Source organism: Thunnus thynnus, chromosome 1 (assembly GCF_963924715.1).
Source record: "Thunnus thynnus chromosome 1, fThuThy2.1, whole genome shotgun sequence".
Taxonomy (NCBI): Eukaryota; Metazoa; Chordata; class Actinopteri; order Scombriformes; family Scombridae; genus Thunnus; species Thunnus thynnus.
Window position 1 is genome coordinate 3766507 of NC_089517.1, and position 22118 is coordinate 3788624.

Sequence of the window (22118 nt, forward strand, 5' to 3'; positions counted from 1 at the left end):
GTTAGCTGGGAAGTTGTCCCAGAAGTAGATCCCCATGCAGTTATCAGCAGACAGAAACAACACAACTACACAATAAACGGTAACAGATAATAGATAATAAAGCTTTAAAATCTCTGAGAGGAATGTGAGACTCAAGTTTGAAGGCAGTTTGCAGTTCATTCCATTTAAAAAGGTGCCTGAAATCAGTTCTACCAACATGAGGGATATCTGAGGTGAAGAAGTTGCTGGATTGTGTACTGTAGTTATTAGATTTAACTGAGAGAAGAGATGTGAGGTAGTTTGGAAGCTTTATAGATGAATGTCACAAACCGGGCCGCACGGTCATGACAAAGAAGGGAGATGCACACAACAAAGCCAATTAATAACCAATTTATTTAAAAAAAGAAAGTAACCTAAGAGAAAAACCCAACCTAACAATGTTAGGTCAGTGAGATCAGTAGTGTAGGTGAGTGCATGAGTGGAACAGTGTATGCATGTAGTGTTGTATGGTGCAAAAAAAAAACAGGGACACAGGGACACACACACCAGCAACTGCACTCCAAAGGGTTTTTGAAGAGGCACTGGCACCCAGAGCCGCAGGTGTTGCCAGTGTTCCTGATGATGCTGCCACACCCACCTCCAGTACCTGCAGAAACAACAGAGAGCAGCCACACAAATTGAAGCCACAGGCAGACTGGGCAGAGAGGGTCGTAACGTGAGATGTTTTTCTCTTCTAGTCTGTAAGGAAGTCCAACCAACCTTGTGATACAGAGAACAATGATGAGTATGAAACGTATCATTTGTGATGAAACGTATTGCGCTGTGATACACAGGGTTTAACAATACAGAATATCTCCACAGTCAAGGACAGACATGAAGGTTGACCACACAATAGTTTTACAGTTGGAGGAAGACACACCAGCTTTGATTCGATACGAGAGGCCGAGTTTGATTTTGAATATCTGAGTCAAATGTTGAATATGAATCTTGAATGATTGAGTCTGCTGTCAAGCCAAATTCTTAAGTATTTGTATGACTCAGCGAGAGTAATACGGGTGTCATTTAAAGTTTTAATGGCAGGATAGTTAGAGTCACTGGTGAAGGTGGAGGATACCGTGTACTTGGTCTTTTCTGCTAATCGGCCAACTAGCAGACTAGAGTAGACTACACATATCTGTTTTTATTGAACTACACCTTCCAGGCTAAGAAGCTAAGTGTTTTAGCATCTTTCATTGACTTACATGAAACGGTTAGCATTAGCATTGCTATGCTACACTTTTGAGCTACTTATCCACTCAGTGATTAATACCGATTTGGATGGTGTACCCAAGTCTGCTAGTTAGCTTAACACAGTAACTTTAAAACCACATCAGGCTAATTCGAATTTTCATTCTAGCTGAAAGCAAAGAAAAGTGCACTGCATTGTTTTCTCATGGGAGAGATGAGAGTAAGTGTTGTGAAGTCAGCTTGGCCGGATAGCCACGTCAATCATCTTTCTCCTAAATATGATTGGGCAGGTATTTATTACGTAATAAATTCCCTAGTTTAGCCCCGTCTAACTGCAACCCAGTAACAAGGGAAGGGAGAGAAACTTTCTAAAGAATTACATAGACTATGTCAAAGGCTGTTCTTGTACTTTTTAGGTGTTTACTATATGCACATTAGATCCCAAATTACATGATTAATAGCCAATCATGGAATTTGCCTTTCCAGGGGCTTTAAGACTAGTCTGTGTCTGTGAGTGATAATTGGAAAGCATCAAATGCAGACTGAAGACATTTTCAATTCAAAATAAGACCAAAAGTTTTTTTTAATCCTCTAAACCATAAACTGCTTCAGTAGAGAAACAGAGTTTAATCACTGAAGAAGAGCTCAACCACAGCCTGACTTGCAATTATTTTTATTAATTCTTTGTTGATTGTGGTTTTCTAATTATGAATATTTTTTGTTCTCAGGCCTCTAAAACAATATCACAGCCTCATTAAATAAAGTTTAAATTAGATTTAATTCTACGGCTTCGTGACTATCATCACTATCACTTAAGTTAAGTTGGAGATAAAAGAATATTTCTATTTCTGTGATGATGGTCAAAGAGCAACAAGAGCTCTCACACAGGTACCATTACTGCTGCCTCCACTTGAAAAACACTGATTTTCACTTCCCCTGAAACTTTAAACACATCGTTTAAGTTGAACTCATGTCAAGGGCCGAAGAGGCAGCAATAATGGAAGTTGATGGAAATTTGCCGATGTAATAAAGCAGCAGAAGAAAAAGAGAAGGCCATATCAGTCCACACGGCCCTGCCAGATGCCAGACATCTGTTTCTGTATACCTTCAACCCTTCATCTCTCCATCCTCTTCTCTCCTCTTCTGTGCCCACTCCACGCCAGGCGGGAGGATTACGGTTAGGCAGAGTTCACAGACATCCCTCATCCCTTCAGCCTTTATCACAGACGCAGGGGCCGCTATCGCCAGCTGAGCAGCACATCCAGCTGTAAACAGTCACAGACACTTCCTGAATGCCACGGCACAGCGCCCATAATCCTCTCTGATTCAGATGAGGCCAGAAATCCTGCATTGTGTTTTTTTTTTTTTACTACAGGGAAGCTGGAACTGGGAAAACCAGGGGCAGCAGGGTCATGTCAATTACAATCTCAACAAGCGAAATGGCCCTGTTTAGCATACAGAGTAGCATTGTTCAAAACAATAAAACAATAAAAAAAAAAGCTTGGCAGCACCATGTGGCACATATAGTTTATTTGTAGTAACTGGGACAGGGTTTGTCTTATTAAAGCGCCAATTTAGATGTGTCTGAACTATTTTGATTGGGCACCATTGTCTCTGTGATTCTATTCAAATCCCTCTCATCAGTCTTGTATCCCAACCTATTTGCATCTGTCAGTCAAAAGTTGGAAGTCCGACTGAAACGTCTGTCACAAGTCGATAACATTACATTGTTTTGTTTCTTATTTCAAAGATGAATATTTCATTTGTGTTGATTGCTGTGACTGCCAACCAACACTCCAGTCATCACTTTCTAATCAATTTGGTTTGTTTTTTTTTCCTCCTCTCCTCTCTGACACACTTTCACTCTCTCCTCCGCTCCTCTAACCCGACCAGAAATGCATGCGTTTCAACCCGGATGCGACCGTTTGGGTTGCCAAGCAGCGGATCCTCTGTACGCTTAATCAGAGCCTGAAGGACGTGCTCAACTACGGGCTTTTCCAGCCTGCCAGCAACGGGAGAGACGGCAAGTTCCTGGATGAAGAACGCATCCTTCGAGAGTATCCCCAGCCAATCAGCAAGGGCGTCCCATGTTTGGAGGTATAACGCTGGCCATTGAGATTATTATTTAAATTAAAATTAATGGAATTTATTGACCGTTTAATATTTGTTGATACATAAATTAGGAATATATCTATTTAATTAATCAATTCAACCTAGTAAATAAATTAAACAACAATGAAATAATGAAATAAAATAATAATTATTGTTATTATTAATCTATAAATCCTGCTGTCTCTCATACGTTGGCTCAATTACACTGATCAACTTCGCATATTGGCACCACATACTGTATGTTGCCTTGAAAAAGCAGGTAATAATGTTTTGTTCTGTAACGAGGCTGTTTTAGTGGCCTTCTGCTGGTTCTAGGGGATGAGTCTAATTACTGGTGTTTGAGACTGTAGAGCTTTCACTATGATTGATTTATTGGATCATACTGCAATGCAGCAGGTGATAAACTAAGTTTGTGGTTCGGCTGTCAAATGCAATTCATTGTCTTAATCAATGGATGTAGTTTGCTCACTTTGAGACAGAAGTTTATAGATGGAAACTACTATTTATAATTTGACACAAAAGATCTTGTCATGAGGTTCACTATGCTGAGGTTTCTGTTAAAAGACTGAGCAACTCCATCCAATGATGAAGGTTATAAAATGTGGCTGAAAGCTTCAGAAACACCAATTAAGTGGATCCTGTGATGCATTTGAGACATTTTGATATGTCCAGTCTTTGTTGGCACAGAAGTTTGGTTAACAGAATACATCTGAATACATAACTGTTCCCTGTTGGACTTTAATTGATGGGGCATTAAGTAGCCAAAGTATCACCACACCCTCTTTTATCCACAACAACAGTCCTTCAGGTTTTCAGGTTGTTGTGACTGCAGAGCTGTTGCTTCCTGTGCAGACATGTGAAGTTTATTCTGAAGGAGCGCTCGTCTCTCCCATCTGTCAACCTTCTGATACCAAAACAGTAGCATGAAGAGTGTTAGCTAACTTAACCGACCCGACTGAGGCTACTTAATTGACCTTAAATTATGCCATATAATTGGTTATTAACAGCTTCATTTATACGATGTGATTGGCTGTTAGTTAGTTCCTATTAACAGTATATTGAAGTTTCTTATCTTCTTATCAAGTTATGTTTCTATCTGGATAGGTATGATATTGTTTAGATCTCAGAGCCTCACTGTACACAGTCACTGTTCAACTGGGAACAGTATATTCAGGAAAAGGAAAGACCAGTCAAAGTAAATCCTAACTAAAATTATCCTTCTAAACTTAAAAATATTGGCAAAATATTTTTTAAAAAACCCAATTGAATCACTTGTCTGTATTAAACACACTCACACTAACACAGTAGTCCTCAGAGAAAAGACCGTTCACGCCGCCTGCCAGTAAAGATATCATGAAAGTAATTAAATGTGCCATCAATAAAGAGGACATATCTTAAGCTTGATCCCCTAGTGATCCTCTTTCTGGAGGAACAATTGCTTTCAAGACGCAGCCAGAGGTGTAAAAGTAAACACCTCACCATCGAGTTTTGTGGGAAAGGTTATCAGTTCCCAGACGTATACTGTTATTGGAACAGAGCTTTAATAAATGCCTTGTTGGACCTTGTTGTTTTGCAGTGGATTTTTTTTTTTTTGTAGTAATTTCTTTTTCTCTCTACAGTTCCGCTACAAGAGCAGAGTCTACCGGCAACCCAATGTGGACGAGAAACAGATCGCCAAACTTCATACAAAGGTAACAATTTTACCATTTAGTAGAGATAAGACAAAATAATAACAGTATGTGTACATGTAAGCGGCTCCCAAACATGTGCAAGCTTTGACTGTACGCAGGAACCGGTTATGCAAATTCAGCAATCATCACCTAGACGTGTTTATTCCAAATTAATTTTGTCACTCAAACAGACAGCGTGCATCATTTCCTGTGTGTACATCAAATTAATCTGGCATATTTAGGAGCTTTTACACAGTGAATGGATGGAAAAAAATACTGCCAGAGAGGGAAAAACATATTGAAAAGAATCAATAAACTGGAAGAGTAAAGCACATTGGTTGCTGAGCGCCAGAGGATTTTCTTACTGGAAAGACCCACCTGACACTGTGATTGTTTAGAAGAGAGCGGGTAAAGGCAGCTGAATCACCCTTTCGTTGTCGGTCAGCTGGAAACTCTTGCCTTTCCTTCTCCGCTCTGTTTTTTGAAATAGCAGGAAACATTGCCAGCTAGGACAAAAAAACTGGGGGAGCTAGCATGAGCAGCTGAACAGACAAAGAAAGAAATTCAAGAAAAAGATGTCACAGTACCGCCCACCTCAGTCTGACTGTCGACTGGCCTCCAGGAAGTGTGGCGTGAAAACACCACATTAATGCCCGCTTCTCACAGAAAGGTGTTGCCAAAATAAAAAGTATTAAATAAAAAAAAAAAAGGGAGAGCTCTCACAGATTGCATTATCCATTTAGCAGCTTCACTGTTTGATTGAGAGAAGAGTGTTTATGTGTTTGGTTTGGCAGCTTGATGTGACAGGGGAAGGGTTGAGAGAAGACACTCCAAGCAAGCGTACGTTGTCGCTTTCCTGTCAAGTTGGGCTTATTTTCAGTCTTTCTCTTCCTCTTTGATAGTCGAGGAAAACCGGCGACTTTGGATGCTGCTCAGGAAGACTCTCTTCTTTCCTGGCAAACCCCTTCCTCCCTCGCTTCATCTCTGTCCCTCCCACATGAGTCAAAGTAAATTTATACAGTAAATTGAAGATTTTTTAGCCTTTTTCATCATTGTGTAAGGCTTTCTCTGGGCTGCTGTCCCATAGCTACTGTAATCCTGTAGTGCAGCCAAAGCTTAAGTGTCTCTGGCAGCTCTCTGTTACCGGCGCGCTAGGAAACTGTCTGACAGCTGCTCTAATTCTACATCCGAATGCAGGAATGAGCAGGACAAGGAGAAGGGAAGCAACTAGAAAAGGAAGGAAAAAATGAAAAAAGGCTCCAGAAGAAAAACAGGTTTTTATAAATGTGGAGCAGAGAGATGAACACGCAAACATGTTTACACTCTTTCACAAAAGTCATTAGTCAGAAAATGGGGATTTTCTATTCTATCTTGTTATTTCTAATATGGAGCTGTTTCTTCCTCGATTTTTTTTTGGCGTGATCCAACTTTTCGGAGCTAATCCTGTTTGCCAGTGCCGTCTGGTGCTCTGTGGTTGGCTGAAGCTCACACTGAGACAGCCAATCAACCGTCAGCCTCCCAACCTGTTCCAGCAAAGACTGAGAGAGAGAGAGAGGGCACCATCCTCCAGACTCTGATTCACCAGGCCCGCAGACACACACACACACACACACACACACACACGGGACGTATCAGCTACATTTAATAAAACATTGCATGAAAACACAGGGCCATGTGCGTGAACCCCTGACATTTACAGATATTGAACTGGCAGTGACTCATCATGGTTGATAAACACCGGTACTCCATATCTGTGGTCAGACTTTCTTTGGTTATTTCAGTCCAAATTATTTTTGATCTCAATAGGCTGTCACTATCATTATCATGGTATGTTTTTCAGGTATGCTCAGAATTTAGCCATGAAACTAGTACGTAGTGAACCAGTGAAAATATTGAATATTAAACAAATAAAATCTAATGTTAATGTGGGTGTTGGTGACATTGATAGTAGGGATGTGCAGAGGGCCCAGTATTTGTATTCGTATCTGTATTTGTTGAGGGAGCAAAATTATTTGTATTTGTATTCGAATAAAAGTGGAAAGAGGCTTAAAAATCCTGTTTTTGTTTTTATTACGTTTTTAATTTTAGAAAATTAAAGTGTTACAATAAGTGTTCATGTAGCGTGTGTCAGTAGCTCAGCTTTATCTCTGGGGAACACTTCCAACTCTGGGAGTGATGTCCAATTTAGGAAATGTGCATCATGTAGCAGGTGGATGTGACTCCCCTCATTAAGACCTGCTGATAGATGTTACAGCGGAGCAGAGGAGAGACACTGAGATAGTGATGTAACCGACCTGTGCGCTGGTTTATTTTTCTTCCCGAAAACAAATAATCTTTAAAATATTTGTATGAAACAAATATTCGTAAAAAAAAACCCCACTATTTGTGCTTTGCCGAATAACGTATTTCTATGCGGGCACACCCCTAATTGATAGGACTGTTTTCTGTGAGTATGCCAACTGCCAAAACAAACGTAAAACGTGTTTACACAGAGTCACAAACTAGTCAACACAGAAGCTGCTGACAGTTGCTTCCGAACAGTTAACATAATGTTTCTCATGTTGGTTGAAGAAATATGCAGATTCAAGAGTTGCTATTTCTGTAAATCTACTTAGAGGAGCTAATTTGGTTTTAGTTTGTGAAAGTAAAAATCCCATTCATCCCCCCCCCCCCCATAGTTTTCAATTCATTACCACTCTGATGTCTGATTCATGGCTCTGACTGGCTTTTTCTCCATAGCAACTGTGGCAGAGGCTCATGGGTATTGTAGTATGATTAGCCTTCTGCCAAAATCACAGGCAAAACAAAAAAATTGAAATGGGAATACAAAATGGGGGGAAAACACTTCCAGAACCAGAAGCTCTCCCACTTTGCAACTCTATACATAAATTATGGCTCTGACAATAAAGTTCTCGTTGTTAATCCTGCTTACAAAGCTCTGATTGGTTTGATTGTTTTTCTAAATAGATAGCGATCAATTAGCACAGTACTAGACTGATTTGAATAGCTGAAAAAAAAGATTTGGGCCGAGATTCAGGAGTCTGGAACCAGGCAACTGATTGATTATTAAAGGCAATAGAAAGCCTCTGAATGTCCTGAGCTGATCCATTTTCAATACTTTTTTTTTTGTGAGTATTTTGCATATTTTCTGTCAAAAATGCCCTGAATGAGTACTGTGAAGCCGTATAAGGTGAGGAAAAAAATGAAAAATAAATATCTTGTTCTACTGTGTATTGGCTTATACTTAAAATCTTAATGCGACAAAACAACATGATGAGGACATCCCTACCTTTTAGTCTTACTCCCACCCATGTCCCTGCTTTTCTTCTTAATCTATTATTTTATTGCTACCCATTGTCTTGATCTTCTTCCTCTATCTCATTCTTCTCTCCTCATTTTCTCCTCTCCTTCGGGGAGCTGCTCTGTTATCTATTTTTATCATGCGGCCTGGAAAGAAAGCAGACAGGAGAACAGTACAGAACAGAAAGAAGCAGCCATTCCACTCTTTACAGTCGCCACACTCTGGATCCTGTCATCTCCCCTCCTGTGCTTCCTGCTTTCAGTAGCATTTTTATTTTAGCCTTATATTCCTCCATCGATAACAGCGAGTCTCCTTCTGTTTCCTAAACGTGTCCACTTTTCACCCTCAGTTATGTTTGACCCACTGCACCTCTCTCTATCACAACTTCTATTTCAGTCTTTTTTTTACAGCTCTGAACCTCTCTCCTGTCTTTTTTCTCTCTCACACCCACCACCATTTGTTCTGTCTTCTCACTGTAATAGCTTTTTCTCTTCTGTGGATGTGCAGGCCAATCTGAGGAAGTTCATGGACCTCATCCAGCATAATCAGGTGGACAAAGTGTCTAAGTTGTTGGAGAGAGGCTTCGATCCCAACTACCATGACAGCGAGACTGGTGGTAAGGATGCATACAAGCACCAACACTTACAGGATTTGTTGACAATAAATAAAATATAGAAAATCACCAGCCAAATAAAAAAGAAATGAGCTCCAAAAAATAAAAAAAGTACTTTATTGAAATGGGAGTTTGTATTTGTGTACATGCTCTTCCTAGACTGTGTCCAAATCATGTAGAGTATCTAGATTCATAGGTGAGTAACACAAAATTGGAACAAAGAAGAAGTGTAGAAAGCAGTAATTCATCAATTTCTCCAGAGTCCTGTTCCCCAGTATGACCATCAATAATCCCAATTTAAACCAAGTGGCTGGTCCAGCAAAGGTCTTTCGTCATTCTGAAGACGATACTCTCATAGTGCGGCCACTTACCGCTTCCTGCACAGGCTTAGTTGACTTTCAGGTTAGATTCAGGTATGAGGTTACTTGTACAGTATTTAGGTTAACAGGTAATGAGAGACAAGTGGGTTTTGTTTCCAGGAGCTGAGGCAGCACTTAATTGTTCCTTGAAGAGTCCATACGAGACGTCTCCACAGGTGTAAAGTTGTGAACCAGATTGGACACTGACTTTTTAAAGGGACTCAAGGAGAGTCAGACTGGATACAATAGACCTGCCATGATTATGACACACTACAGAGCTGATAGTGGACTTGTCTTCCATGTTCTATTCTGTACACACAACATCTATTGCATGTCTGTCCATCCTGGGAGAGGGATACCTCCTCTGCTGCTCATCCAGAGGTTTCTTCCATTTTTTTCCGTTTTTAGGGAGTTTTTCCTTATTCAAGTCGAGGTTCTAAAGACAAAGGATGTCTTATTGCTGTACAGACTGCAAAGCCCCCTGAGGCAAATTTGTGATTTGTGATATGGGGCAATACAAATAAAATTGACTTTACCTGACTTGACCTCATTCAGATACTCTAGTTTTGGTTTTATATGTTGTCTCCATTGTTTATGGTGTTTTATGCTGACACCCTAAAACTGTTTTCCTGGAGCTACTTGCTACAGGAGAAACAGTCTCTTTGAAAACTGTTGACAGTCAGGTCAGTGGATTATCCAGAGTAACCAGGACTGTTTGTCTCTGGAAAGTGAAATTGCTGTTGAATACTTGAAATGTTAAAACACATTAGTCTATCGATACGTTTTGACCTCTTCAGACCTTATTCCCTTCTCCGTGCACCTTGGAAGTAGACAAGTCACGCTAGAAATCTATTCACACATTCACACACTGATGGTGCATCCATCGAGAGCAATTTGGGGTTCAGTATCTTGCCTGAAGACACTTCAACATGTGGACTAGAGGAACCGGGAATCAAACGGCCGATCTTCCAATTAGTGGATGACCCGCTTTACCTCCTGAGCCACAGGTTTGAAAATACTATAAGAGGCAGATACAGTGTATGTATGTAAAACCAGAGCTCACAAAACTAACTATTTGCATGGCATGCATTTTGTAATTTGGATGAATTGACCCTTCAAGACAGCACAGCAGGAGCCAAAAGCCTATTAAAACTTCAGCCCTAGATGATGGTGCTGGAAGGGTAAACTGTGCTATAATCGAGATAGCTGTTTGGCCTTGGTGCCAAAAGTAAATACCAGCAATATGCAGAAGTTAAAAAAGGTATCAAACAGCCAGCCACTGAAGTAGAGTACATTGCCCTCTGGGCAGCAGTGACAGATTTTGTTTGTGCTGAGTATCTTCCAGGTGTGGAAATGCGAGATGTGTACCAGACATTACTGAGAGAAATGTGTGTATTCAGCCTGCTGTATCCTGAGTAAATAGAGTTATTGTAGCCAGAGACTTGGCTCAATGTTTTTACACACAACCACACTGGGAGGCAGCCAATGCCCGGAGTAATGAGCTGTGCCCTAATGTCAATGTGTTCTCAACACAGCTCACAAATGTTCCATAAAAGCAAAGTGAGCAGGTGTTTCATGCTACGCTAGGCTAGGATAATGGTTAAAAGTCCTCATAGGCCCACTTGGAGGCAAAGATTTCTGTGTCTGGGGAGACAACAACCTGGGAATAATAATAATATATCATCTACAAACACGCACATCCACTCACTTGAACACTCAAGTTAATTTGCTGTGGAGCTTGTGCTTGTCGTTGACAACAGATTTTATTGTCAGTTATACAGGAATGAAATACAAGATTTTACAAGCATCTCTCTCTGCAGTAAAAAACAACGCATATGCAACGCTCTCATCATTTTCAAAGTTTTTTAACCAAGAGAATATTTCTGTGGTTGTCCCAAAGCCATTCTAGAAAAAAAAATCCTGCACATGTGAATTTCCCTTCACCAAAATTAATTGGTGCAACAAATTAAGGCATGTGTTCTGGGGGTTGTTGAAAAGCATTTGGGGAAATTTAGGAATTAACTCATTTAATTAGGAGTAGGTGATAACTGTCCACACCAAAACAGCAAGTTAATCGCAATCTAATATCTGGAATGCACACTGCACTGCATACCTGTACTTATAATGAATACTAGTTAATGCTATTGATCTTAAGAGGGTTGTGTATGAGGACTGACACAGAACAGTTTTTAACCATATTTTGACAGAACAATGAATGTAGAAAATAAGCTTAGATTGCTGCAGTGGACAAGTAGATTATGCTACTGGTTTTAGAGGTTTTTCATCATGAACCTGGATAACGATTGGAATTATTATAAACAATATTAATTCAAGCCAACTACATTCACTATTTGTGTTTACAGTCACCTGGTTTTATGTCCATGTTCAATTTCCACATAAAAAAAAAACTCTGAGTTGCCAGAAATTTGAAAAAAAAGTCAAAATATCACAAAGTTTTTACTTTTGGCTTGGGTTTTAAAAATTGGGTTTTATATGAATAATGAAAGTCTTCAGCATTATAACTTTAAGACTTCCTGGTTTATCAGCCATGCTGTCTGACCAGTCATATTGGTGTTTGGATGAGTATCCAGCTAAATGGAAATGGGGTTCAGTGATCCACAGTACTGACAGTAAACCCTCAAGGCTTTTAGTTGAAACCAAGCAGCAACCACCATGGCTCATGGGTGAAGCCAATAAAGTAAGTTAGAGTTCCACCGATGGCTGTTAGATGCTCCGACTGTCTCCCATTCAAAACCTCAACTTCTCTCTAGAAATACTAAGTCAATCATTGTTTTCATCGAGTCGTTATGGTCTCAATCTCTAAATTCAGGCCCCTTTGGAAATTATTGCTCCATTAATAAGATCTGAAGACTTGCTTTGATGTCTGCCATGTGGACGTTGACTAACAGCTGTGATTGACATGTAGAAACAGAGTTCTCCACGCATCTTCCAACAAAAAGCAGCTGAATCTGGTGCCTCTCAGTTTGAGGACAGCAGACTTCAAAAAACAGAAGAGACTGGAGCACACTGAATAATTTGCAGCCTTTAATAGTGTCCTGACTCTGATGAAGCGTTATGAAATGCATTATGAAAAGTTGTGATTGACAGTTGGCTCACCTACTGCTCTCCCTGGCTCTGGGACTCACACTGACTATTGTCACAATATTTTATTAAGTTTAATGTTACTTGTTTACGATACCTGCCCTGTTAGCACAGTTTAGCTAAAGTAGCTAATGTTAGACCAAGTGTGCAGCGCTCAGTGTCCCCAGTAAGCTAGCGTTAGCTTCAGTCCAAGGTAGCGGGGCGTGTTTCCATAGCGTGAAAGGCAAAACCCTACACTCTTTATTTGGAAGGTCCTGGCTCCAGACAGAAAAGTTGGCGCCAACCATTAGTTGCAACTCTGGGCTTCAAACTGGCTCCAATTAAACCAATAGGTGACATCACACCTCGCTACATCCAGCTTTTCATACAGACTGTGGTTGAAAGACTGCAGGTACAGTAGAATGAGCAGGGTGTCTGGTTCAGAGGTTTGCTTCTGAAGTGTTCATTTTACTGTTGAACACAAGGTCCTGACACCTGGTGAGAACTTATGAAGAGCACTCTGTGAGACAGAAAGCCTTGCCGCGCCGTCTTTAAAAAGAAAGAACTCATCCTTTCTTAAGAGGGTCTTTTTAGCACATCTGTTTTCCTTACAGTGTTGGGAGAAGGGATTATCCTGGCAGATTTCAAAATAACTATTTACTAATCATCTAAAGCTGCCTGTATTTAAAATCTCATAATACTCATTTGGTAACCACGGCTGGTTTAAGTGCTGTTGACTTCGCTTGAGTATTTAGGGGAACAATTATGTTTATTCCTGACCATTTAATGAATATGTCAAGGGTATCTCAGTGGCGCAGGTGCACTTAACACAGCAAGTATTGAGTGGACCAAGAGATCAGGAAAACTGGTCAATTGAGGCAAATAAAGGTGGAGCTGAGAGGAGAAATGGTTATTAAGCAGAGAATTGAGGTTATCTTAATGGGCTTTGAGAGCTATTGTTGAATGAACGCCTTATTCCTGAAGGGGAGAGGGGTCTCTGCTGATTAGGGCTCTTGTTACTCAGCTCTTACCAGCTATTGATTCCAGCTGTCCAGCAAAAGCTCTCCACACGATCAACAAAACGAAATAAAAACACTCTTCTTCCGGCTGCTTGTGTCTGCACACAGGCAGCACAGTTGGGAGAAATCAAGGCTCATTTTCATGCCTTCAGAAGAACAAGTCACTTATCCTCTTGCTGTCATTCATCCTTATGCAATGTGAGTAATAACTTTCACACACTTGAAAATTGCCAGGCTAATCTACCACAGCAAACACAAGGATTTAATTTCTTTTGGTAAATGTTCAGTTTGATCCTTATTTCATCACACTGTGCTCTGTTTTATGCCAATCCCTTCATAACCACAGGAGATTTTGACATAAAGTAAGTCATTAAAAAATACGTTGCTGCGGCTGCTTTTTTACAATGATATAGTGGGTATAGAAACATGCTAATTTAATATTTCATGCAAACCATAATGTCCTCAACAGCAACAACAACTCACTTAAAGGGGACATATCATGTTTTTTTTGATATTTGCTATTATTTCTTTACTGTTCTGATGTTGGAATTCTACGTTAAACATGGTCAAAGTTCCACAAATTGACGTTAACTTATGTAAAAATGCTCCCCGTAAGTCAAAGGCCAGGGCCTCAGCCTGCTCTGTACGCTTTGTTTGCAATATTACCTCTACTTCCTTCTCGTGATGACATCAGATTGTTTGTGCGTGTTGTTAAGGTCGTTCCATGAGTTATTCACGTTGTCCACTCACATGTTTTGTAATGGATTCAGGGCTCAAACATGTTTGGAAGTATTGGGAAGTTAATATTTGGAGTAAAGAATGAGAAAAAGCTTCCAGAAGCTGGCCAATCAGAGCAGAGTTGGTTCACCAGGAGGCGGGGCCTTAAAGAGACAGGAGCTAAAACGGCCTGTTTCAGACAGAGGCTGAACTGAGGGGCTGCATAAAGGACCAGTAGAAGATAAATAAGGAGTTTTGTGAACTGTAAATCTTGCAAAGATATTTTAGTAGAGCCCCAGAATATAAATATAGAGCTGTAAATGTTCAGATTATGTCCACTTTAACTCACATTACTTCACCCATAAGCACACATACTAACTCAGTTTATCAGAAAAAATATATTTGAGAGTGTTAAAATTGGCAGATTTTAGCCACGCTTGATTGATTACATAAAGAACAGCCAACTCGTAGTAGTAGAGTGAATGTGGGACCAACATGTTCATCCCTGAAAAATAATTCATTCAAACTGAGTGCTGAGTTTTGAGTTTCTTTCTTTCTGAGTGCCTCCCTGTAGCCTGCTGTCAGTATGCATATCAAAAAATACTTGTGTGGTGTTGACACTGTTGGACACTGTTGTCTCAAAATGCAATGCACAAAAGAAATGGAAGAGCTGTTTACAACTAAAAAATGAATGAACGATGGTCTCACAGTTACAGAAAGTTCTTATAAAAACAAAAAAAGCATTAAACATTAAAGCATGAAATCTTTCGCTTTGTGAAGTTCAACTTGCAGTAGCTTTCTAAACTCACAGTTTAACTGACATCCGCTGGCAGATGTATATCATTTCCTGTTGGGATAAAATACTAAAGTATGCTGATTTATTGCATACCAACTGCAAATCGTACACGGTGAAATGGGAACACAGCAATCGTCTCAGAGTGTCTTGTTTTGATGACCTCATTTAGATTAGACATATCCAATCATGTCTTAATTACAGCCGAGTTTTTTTTTTATTACTCCAATTAGTTGTGACAGACAATTGACCTGTTTTAATCAGCCTGGTTAACATCAGTGAAAAGGAGGTAACAACAACCTGAACAGTGACGTGTGCTGAAAAGGAAGCTTGTAAAAATCCAAGAACACGTGTTTAGAAGATATCCTTTTACTTTTTTCTGTTAAATGCTCATCCTCTACCATACATCATTCATGCAAGGCGTACCAGGCAGGCCACAGCTTCCTTTTGAGGCTAACCTCATTCACATTCACACTTTATTTATAGCAGTTTATTTGAACTCTGGAGCATGCCCCTTACTCCTTTTATTTGAGCTCATTTCAGCCAGTGAGTGCAGTGTCGCTCAAACCTGAATAACTACCACTTAACCGCAGAGAAGAGACTAAAATTGAGTCTCAGGCGTGCTACAAATGAACTGTGGTGCTGTTTGTCATACAGTAAGTGGGAGTCTAATGTAAGTCAACTCCCGGAAACAACCTTTAAATAGATCTTTTACATGATGCAGCTGACAACAACTGTTCAACAGCTCATATCAATGGCCGAAGAGCAAAACCTTCTATCTGAAAAATGCACTTTTTTGAGAAAACTTGTTGTTTTCTTGCAGAATGCTATTTGTTAAGGATACCCAATACATAATACACTGTTTTTGGACTATATTACTATATTATATGGTATTGTATACGGTATTGTTAACACATAATATAGTATTATAGTCCAAAAACAGTGTATTATGTATTGGGTATCCTTAACAAATAGCATTCTGCAAGAAAACAACAAGTTTTTTTTTTTGTTTTCTCAAAAAAGTGCATTTTTCAGATAGGAGGTTTTGCTCTTCAGCCATCGATATATAGCTTTTTATAAACACTAGAGAAGGCAAATAACATTTAAGACATATATATATATATATATATATATATATATATATATATATATATTAACTTAGACCCCAAAATGTCCTGAGACCCTGACGTTGTATTTTATAGTCATGTTAACTTGCACTCTGTCTCTTTTGCTCTTCCCACTGGGCATTATGTAACTAGCAGAGCTCATGACACACATGGACGCAGATGATTTTGCTTTCTCACAGCAGACATTTTGACCCATCATACATGGAAGCTCACATGTGTCGATAATAACGTTATCAATGCTCTGTCCTATTTCAGTGTCCCAGTAAAGCCATGACAGTGTGATAATGAGGCAGCATGCAAATTACAGGACCCTAAAACTGGAAATTTGGAATGGAAAAATAAGTTATTTGCTTTTTAACTCCTGTGACATGCCAAAATGTCTGCTGTAAAAAAAAAAAGGGCACAATCAGAAAACGAGAGAGACAAATATTCTCAATAAATTACACTTGAAAATAACCAAACCTGGATCATTACAGAGACTGAGAATTACAAATACCAACACAGCAAAAAGAAAATTAATAAAGTATGGAATAAAATAAATATAATTTGGATAAAATCAGCAACATGGCACAGAGAACAGTGGATGACCTCCGTCCACAGACAGACATTCTGCACACAGTTTCAATGAGAGGCAAAACAACTTCAACTTCACAACAAAAACCGGGGCTTCAATTTATTTCGACATAGCTGGAATCGTTGTTTTCACACTCTTTTGCTGCCAAAATCTATCACCAGTGCTTTTCAGTGCTGTGATTATGTAGTTTACTGGATCAACAGACTCTGTATCAGTCTGGATGGAAGATGGAAACAGCAGCTAACCTGACAGGAACCAGGCTTGTCTGATTTCTGTGTTACTTATTATTATGCTTGTTTCAACCTGCGAGTTTCCAGAAAATAAGAAAATAGACAAACACTTAACGACGTCTGGCTTCCCTGGTGATGTTGCTTTACAGGTGGGATGTCTGGTTATTAAACGTCTGCATCATGTGACTTAACGAGCTTTAGTTTGCATGTAATTGAATAATGTGAACTTAATCAAAGCAAACAGGATGAAAGCAACAAAGCAAACTTTTCCCAGGTGGTTCGTACCAATCACAACCTCAGCATCAGTCCCTGGAGTGATGTGTGCTGCTGCTGTGTTTTTGCTAGAAGTCATTTAAGTCTCTATTAGTTTTAGTGTGTTTGAGGCTCTATAGAAACAAACAAGCAGAAAAGGATACTTAGAGACAATTTCCTTAAATCAAAAGCAAACCTGCAGGATGTTTTTTTTATTCCTGCTGTCTGTTTCAGACACATTGCAACTCTAAAAATATTCTCTGTGACTTGTTGTTGTTTCTCTAGAGAGCCCGTTGACATTTGCAGCACATCTGGACAATGTGGTGGAGATGATCAAGGTGCTGAAGAACGGAGGAGCTCACTTGGACTTCAGAGCCAAAGACGGCATGACTGCCCTCCACAAAGCTGCGAGGTCCAAGAACCTGGTCACACTCACGGTAGAGGATGATCACTTTTTTTTATCCTGTTCTCCCTCTCTTCATTTCATTGTACAAGCCTGACCATTTCAACATCAGATTGTTATGCAGGGCAGACCTGTCATTTAGCAGCACAGTTAGAAGTAAAGGGATGACATCTCTGGCTGTTCTAGTGAAGTGTAGGCTAAAGATGAGAAAATACAAGGATTTTGCTGTCAGGCCTTCCTGAGGAGTTAAGACCTTAAAGTCAGTTTTATCTTTTAGATCTCTCTAACAGTGCACTTTTATGAACAGGCAGTTTCATAATGCATAACTTTTTTTTTTTTAAACTTTTATCAGCTTTGATATTTTAATCAGCTGTTCTTTGTCTTTTGTGGGAGGTTAAAGCACTTTGTACCATTTGTTTGAAAAAAGAACTTGCACTGAAATTAAGGTTTTTATGATGATAATGATGATTATTATTATAAATCGTCCATAAAAGAGACAATCACTCTTCTGTCTCTCTTTGACGCCCCCCCCCCCCCCCCCCCCCCCCGCACACCTTTTACCCCTCAGACACTGCTGGAGTTGGGAGCTTCTCCAGACTACAAGGACAGCCGCGGTCTGACTCCTCTGTATCACAGCGTGGTGGTGGGAGGAGATCCGGGCTGCTGCGAGCTCCTGCTGAACCACCACGCATCCGTCTGCTGCCAGGATGAGAACGGCTGGCACGAAGTTCACCAGGTACACACACACACTGCTAGATTCCCCAGGTGCCCTTGCATGCACAGAGGGATTTTTGACTGTTTGGTTATTTGGAGCAGCTTGTATTGGGAAAGCATTACTAAACCACACAAAGACACACAGCTTTCCCTGCCTGTGGGCGACTGTCTTGGCAGCTGTTACCCGCTGAAGAAGATAAAGCTGTTTAAGGAGAGCCACCCTGCAGCAGTAACACACTATGAGCGTCTCCACACAGTGTTATGTGTATGAGCGTGTGTGTGTGTGTGTGTGTGTTCAGGCCATCAGCTTTATCAGATTGCTTATATCTCTCTCCCTGTCAAGTTGCAAAATCTGTGCCTTCCTCCGTCTGTCCCCATTTCAGACACGATAACAATCAGCTGTCAGGCAGGACAGTGAACAACAGAATGGCTGCTGCTAGGTCAAAGTTCAAGGTTGTGTCTATTCATGCATAAAATCCTGGAAACTTTAGTGCTCACGTCCTTAACATCCAATGCTAATTAAGGAAACATAAAATATAGATGCTCAGTACATAAAATAAAACCCACAAAAACCACAAAAGAATTGTAGAGATTCATAACATCATTAAGACCTCTTGTTGTACTGTCCAATCCCCAGTCCCTAGTTTTTCCAGCCGGCCCCGATCTTTCCTTATCAGTACTTGTTCCCGTCCATATCCAAAGATACTGTATATAAGAGACTGAAAACACATCATCTGCATTAGATTATATTTGATTGTTCAGTCATTTATCAAGTAACTAAGAATCTACAGCCATGCTCTGTGAGGCTGCACTTACAGCAGGGCTTTGAGCTAAATGCTAATATCACCATGCTAACATGCTGGCATTTAGCATAATGTTTATACCATGTTTGACATCTTAGTTCAATGTACTAGCATGCTAACATGCTGGCATTTAGCATAATGTTTATACCATGTTTGACATCTTAGTTCACTGTACTAGCATGCTAACATGCTGGCATTTAGCATAATGTTTATACCATGTTTGACATCTTAGTTTAGTGTACTAGCATGCTAACATGCTATCACTTAGCATGATGTTTATACCATGTTTGACATCTTAGTTTAGTGTACTAGCATGCTAATATTTGATAATTAGTGTTAAAGTCTGATGGGAATGTCATTGGTTTTGCAAGTATTTCATCATAAACTAAAGTACTGGACAAATTGAAATTTTGACCTGATGATGGCGCTAGATGAAAAGTTAGGGAATCAATAAAGTTTTCTATAGGTTCCTGACAAGTTATGTAATAGTTATCAATACACATAATGATATGTTCCAAAAGTTTGGTGAGCTCTCCTACAGAAGCTGAGTATTCATATTAAATTATATTTTGACCTGTCATCAGGCTCTGCAGTGGTTCTCTAATCTTGACCTAATATAACTTTAAACCACCTTTTGAATCTTACTCTCACCCAAGCAAAGAGCAGATAATGAATGACTTGACCCGGTCTTATATCTACATTGTATCTGCTAACCTACATTTACTGTCTCCACTGGCTTGATAGGCAGTCTGTGATGGCCCACTCAGTCGTCCGGCTGCTTTTCTTGCGCCATTAGTTTAACAAATCGTCACTAATGATATCAGAAACATCTCTAATCAAATGTACCTTTAAATTGTCTTTGAATCCTACCTTTAGCCAAGCAAAGAGCAGATACTCAGCTGTATAATTAGGCCTTATTTCTTCTAACTGCTTAGACTAATCTACTGACCCATCTGGCTTGTTGAGACTTTTCACCCAAAATCACAATAGTCAACCTCATGGTGCCGATAGAGGAAAAGTCAGAAGATCATAGAAGTCATTGATATATTTCCCCTGGGCACCATGGATATTTATACCAAATATGATAGTGATCCATCCAATGATTGTTGAGATATTTCAGTCTGGATCAAAGTGGTGGGCCGACTAATCAATACTGCCATCCCTGAGGCCGTGCTGCTAGCGTGACTGGACTGAAAGATAAGATCAAAACAATAATCAACTGGTTAATTAACAATGGAAATGATTGTTAAATCCCTAACTTAAGTTTATTCAAGTAGTGTAAAATTTATTTCACTGAGTTCACTGTAAGTCAACCTTGAAGACCACATACTAAAAGTTCATAATGATTCACATGTTCAATAGCAGAACTCCTCGTCATCACAGCCTTGGATTTGTTGTTGTGAAAGTCAAGTATTATCTCTTCACTTTAGACTCTGAGTAATTCTTGTCACGATATTCTGTGGACAGGCTGACCTTCAGGCTGATAATAACTTCATCATCAGTGCTATTAAAGTGCTGTTTGTGATAATTTCATCCAATTCAGCCATTGAGTTTAGCAAACTAAGATCCTTTTGTCAAAACATTAACAACTAAAAGAACAAAAGTGCCGGGAACATTACGTTTTAATCACTTCTGAACCATCATTTTTGGTTTATTCACATTAAATAAAGAGGTGAAATAATAATACAATATTATAACGAAATAACCACAATTAAAATGCTCAAAATGGGTTTTATATAAAAGGTGAGAAAATGATTTTCTCTGCTGCTACTGGAGTCCTTCTATGGCCAGACTGACAGAGGAGTCCTTCCAGATATAAGGTGTTACATGTAAAGTGCCAGTTAACAATTTGACATTTGACAGCAAACAAACACACAGCTTACTACTTTAATAACATTTTGTTGTATTTTCAGTCTTCCAACTAGCAATGGTGACATCAAATGACAGGTTCACAGCTTTTCATGTGAGCCTAAATGAACATTTACACATGTTTTTCTTGCTGTAATCATTCCTCCTGTTCATACTGACCATTAGAAGATCCCTTCATAATGCATTTTTTAATGTAAGTGATGAGGAACAAAATCCACAGTCGTCCTTCCATCCAAAAATGTATTTCAAAGTTTATCTGAAGCTAATATGAAGCTTCAGTCGTCCAAATGAAATACAAATGCAAATACATTTTTGCTCAAAACGACAGCTGTGGATTTTTGTCCTCCATCACTTACACTGAAAGCACATTTGGAGGAGATCTTGTAATGGTCATTATGAACAAGAGGAATGATTACAGCGAGGAAAACCTGTGTCAGTGTTCATACGGGCAGTTGTTTTAAGACACACTTGAAAAATTAAGCTTCCAAATACTTTCAGCCTGATGTTTTGTTTGGTTGTGCAAATGCTTAATTTTGTAACATAAAAATCCAACTACTCACATGGTGATGAAATACTTTTTCACTGTGACTGGCTCTGGTTGATAAGCAGCCATATGGGTTATTGTCCTTCCTTCACAAACCTCTGTGTCTGAAATAAAATAAATAGGCCATTTCAAAGTAAATCCCCTGTTCACTGAACAACTAACTGGCATCTGTCACCATAACCACAAACATTTAATGCAATTCACTGAGAAAATTGCTTCATAAACAGCAGTAACTGCCTGCTAAGCCTCTGTTTCTAATTGTTTTTACACTTTGCCCTGATGAGCTCAATTTTGCACTTGTCTCACATTATATCGTATTGTTATCAGAATTCTTTAAGCTTTTCCCTGCACACACACACACATTCATCTATCCTTTGATGACTGGGTTCAAACTGAGGGTACAGCTGCTCCTCATCCTGATGTTATCTCCTCTGCAGCACACTGACATCTAGTGTTCAAGGCCTCTTACTGCAACTACAATCTACTGTAGTGGAAATGTCAAAGGCTTTATTTGACAGTGAATTATTTTGTCTGTGTGTGTGTGTGTGTGTGTGTGTGTGTGTGTGTGTGTGTGTGCAGGCCTGCCGTCACGGCCATGTGCAGCACCTGGAGCATCTGCTGTTCTATGGAGCAGACATGAGCGCCCAGAATGCCTCAGGAAACACTGCTCTACACATCTGTGCCCTATACAACCAGGTGAGTGTGTGTGTGTGTGTGTGTGTGTCCTTGAT

At 39.6% G+C, this 22118-nt stretch overlaps 1 protein-coding gene across 2 annotated transcripts in view; it reads left to right on the forward strand.

The window, feature by feature from the left end:
• Positions 1-359: 359 nt before the first annotated feature.
• Positions 360-22118, forward strand: part of LOC137188058 (SH3 and multiple ankyrin repeat domains protein 2-like) — a 166719-nt gene continuing 144960 nt past the window's right edge. For both annotated transcript variants that reach the window (XM_067597469.1, XM_067597551.1), the window contains exons 1-7: positions 360-763; positions 3100-3303; positions 4938-5009; positions 8797-8905; positions 17340-17491; positions 18026-18193; positions 21967-22083. In XM_067597469.1, the coding sequence (XP_067453570.1) occupies positions 3106-3303; positions 4938-5009; positions 8797-8905; positions 17340-17491; positions 18026-18193; positions 21967-22083 (816 nt within the window). In that variant the 5' untranslated portion in view covers positions 360-763; positions 3100-3105. The remainder of the gene's footprint in view (positions 764-3099; positions 3304-4937; positions 5010-8796; positions 8906-17339; positions 17492-18025; positions 18194-21966; positions 22084-22118) is intronic.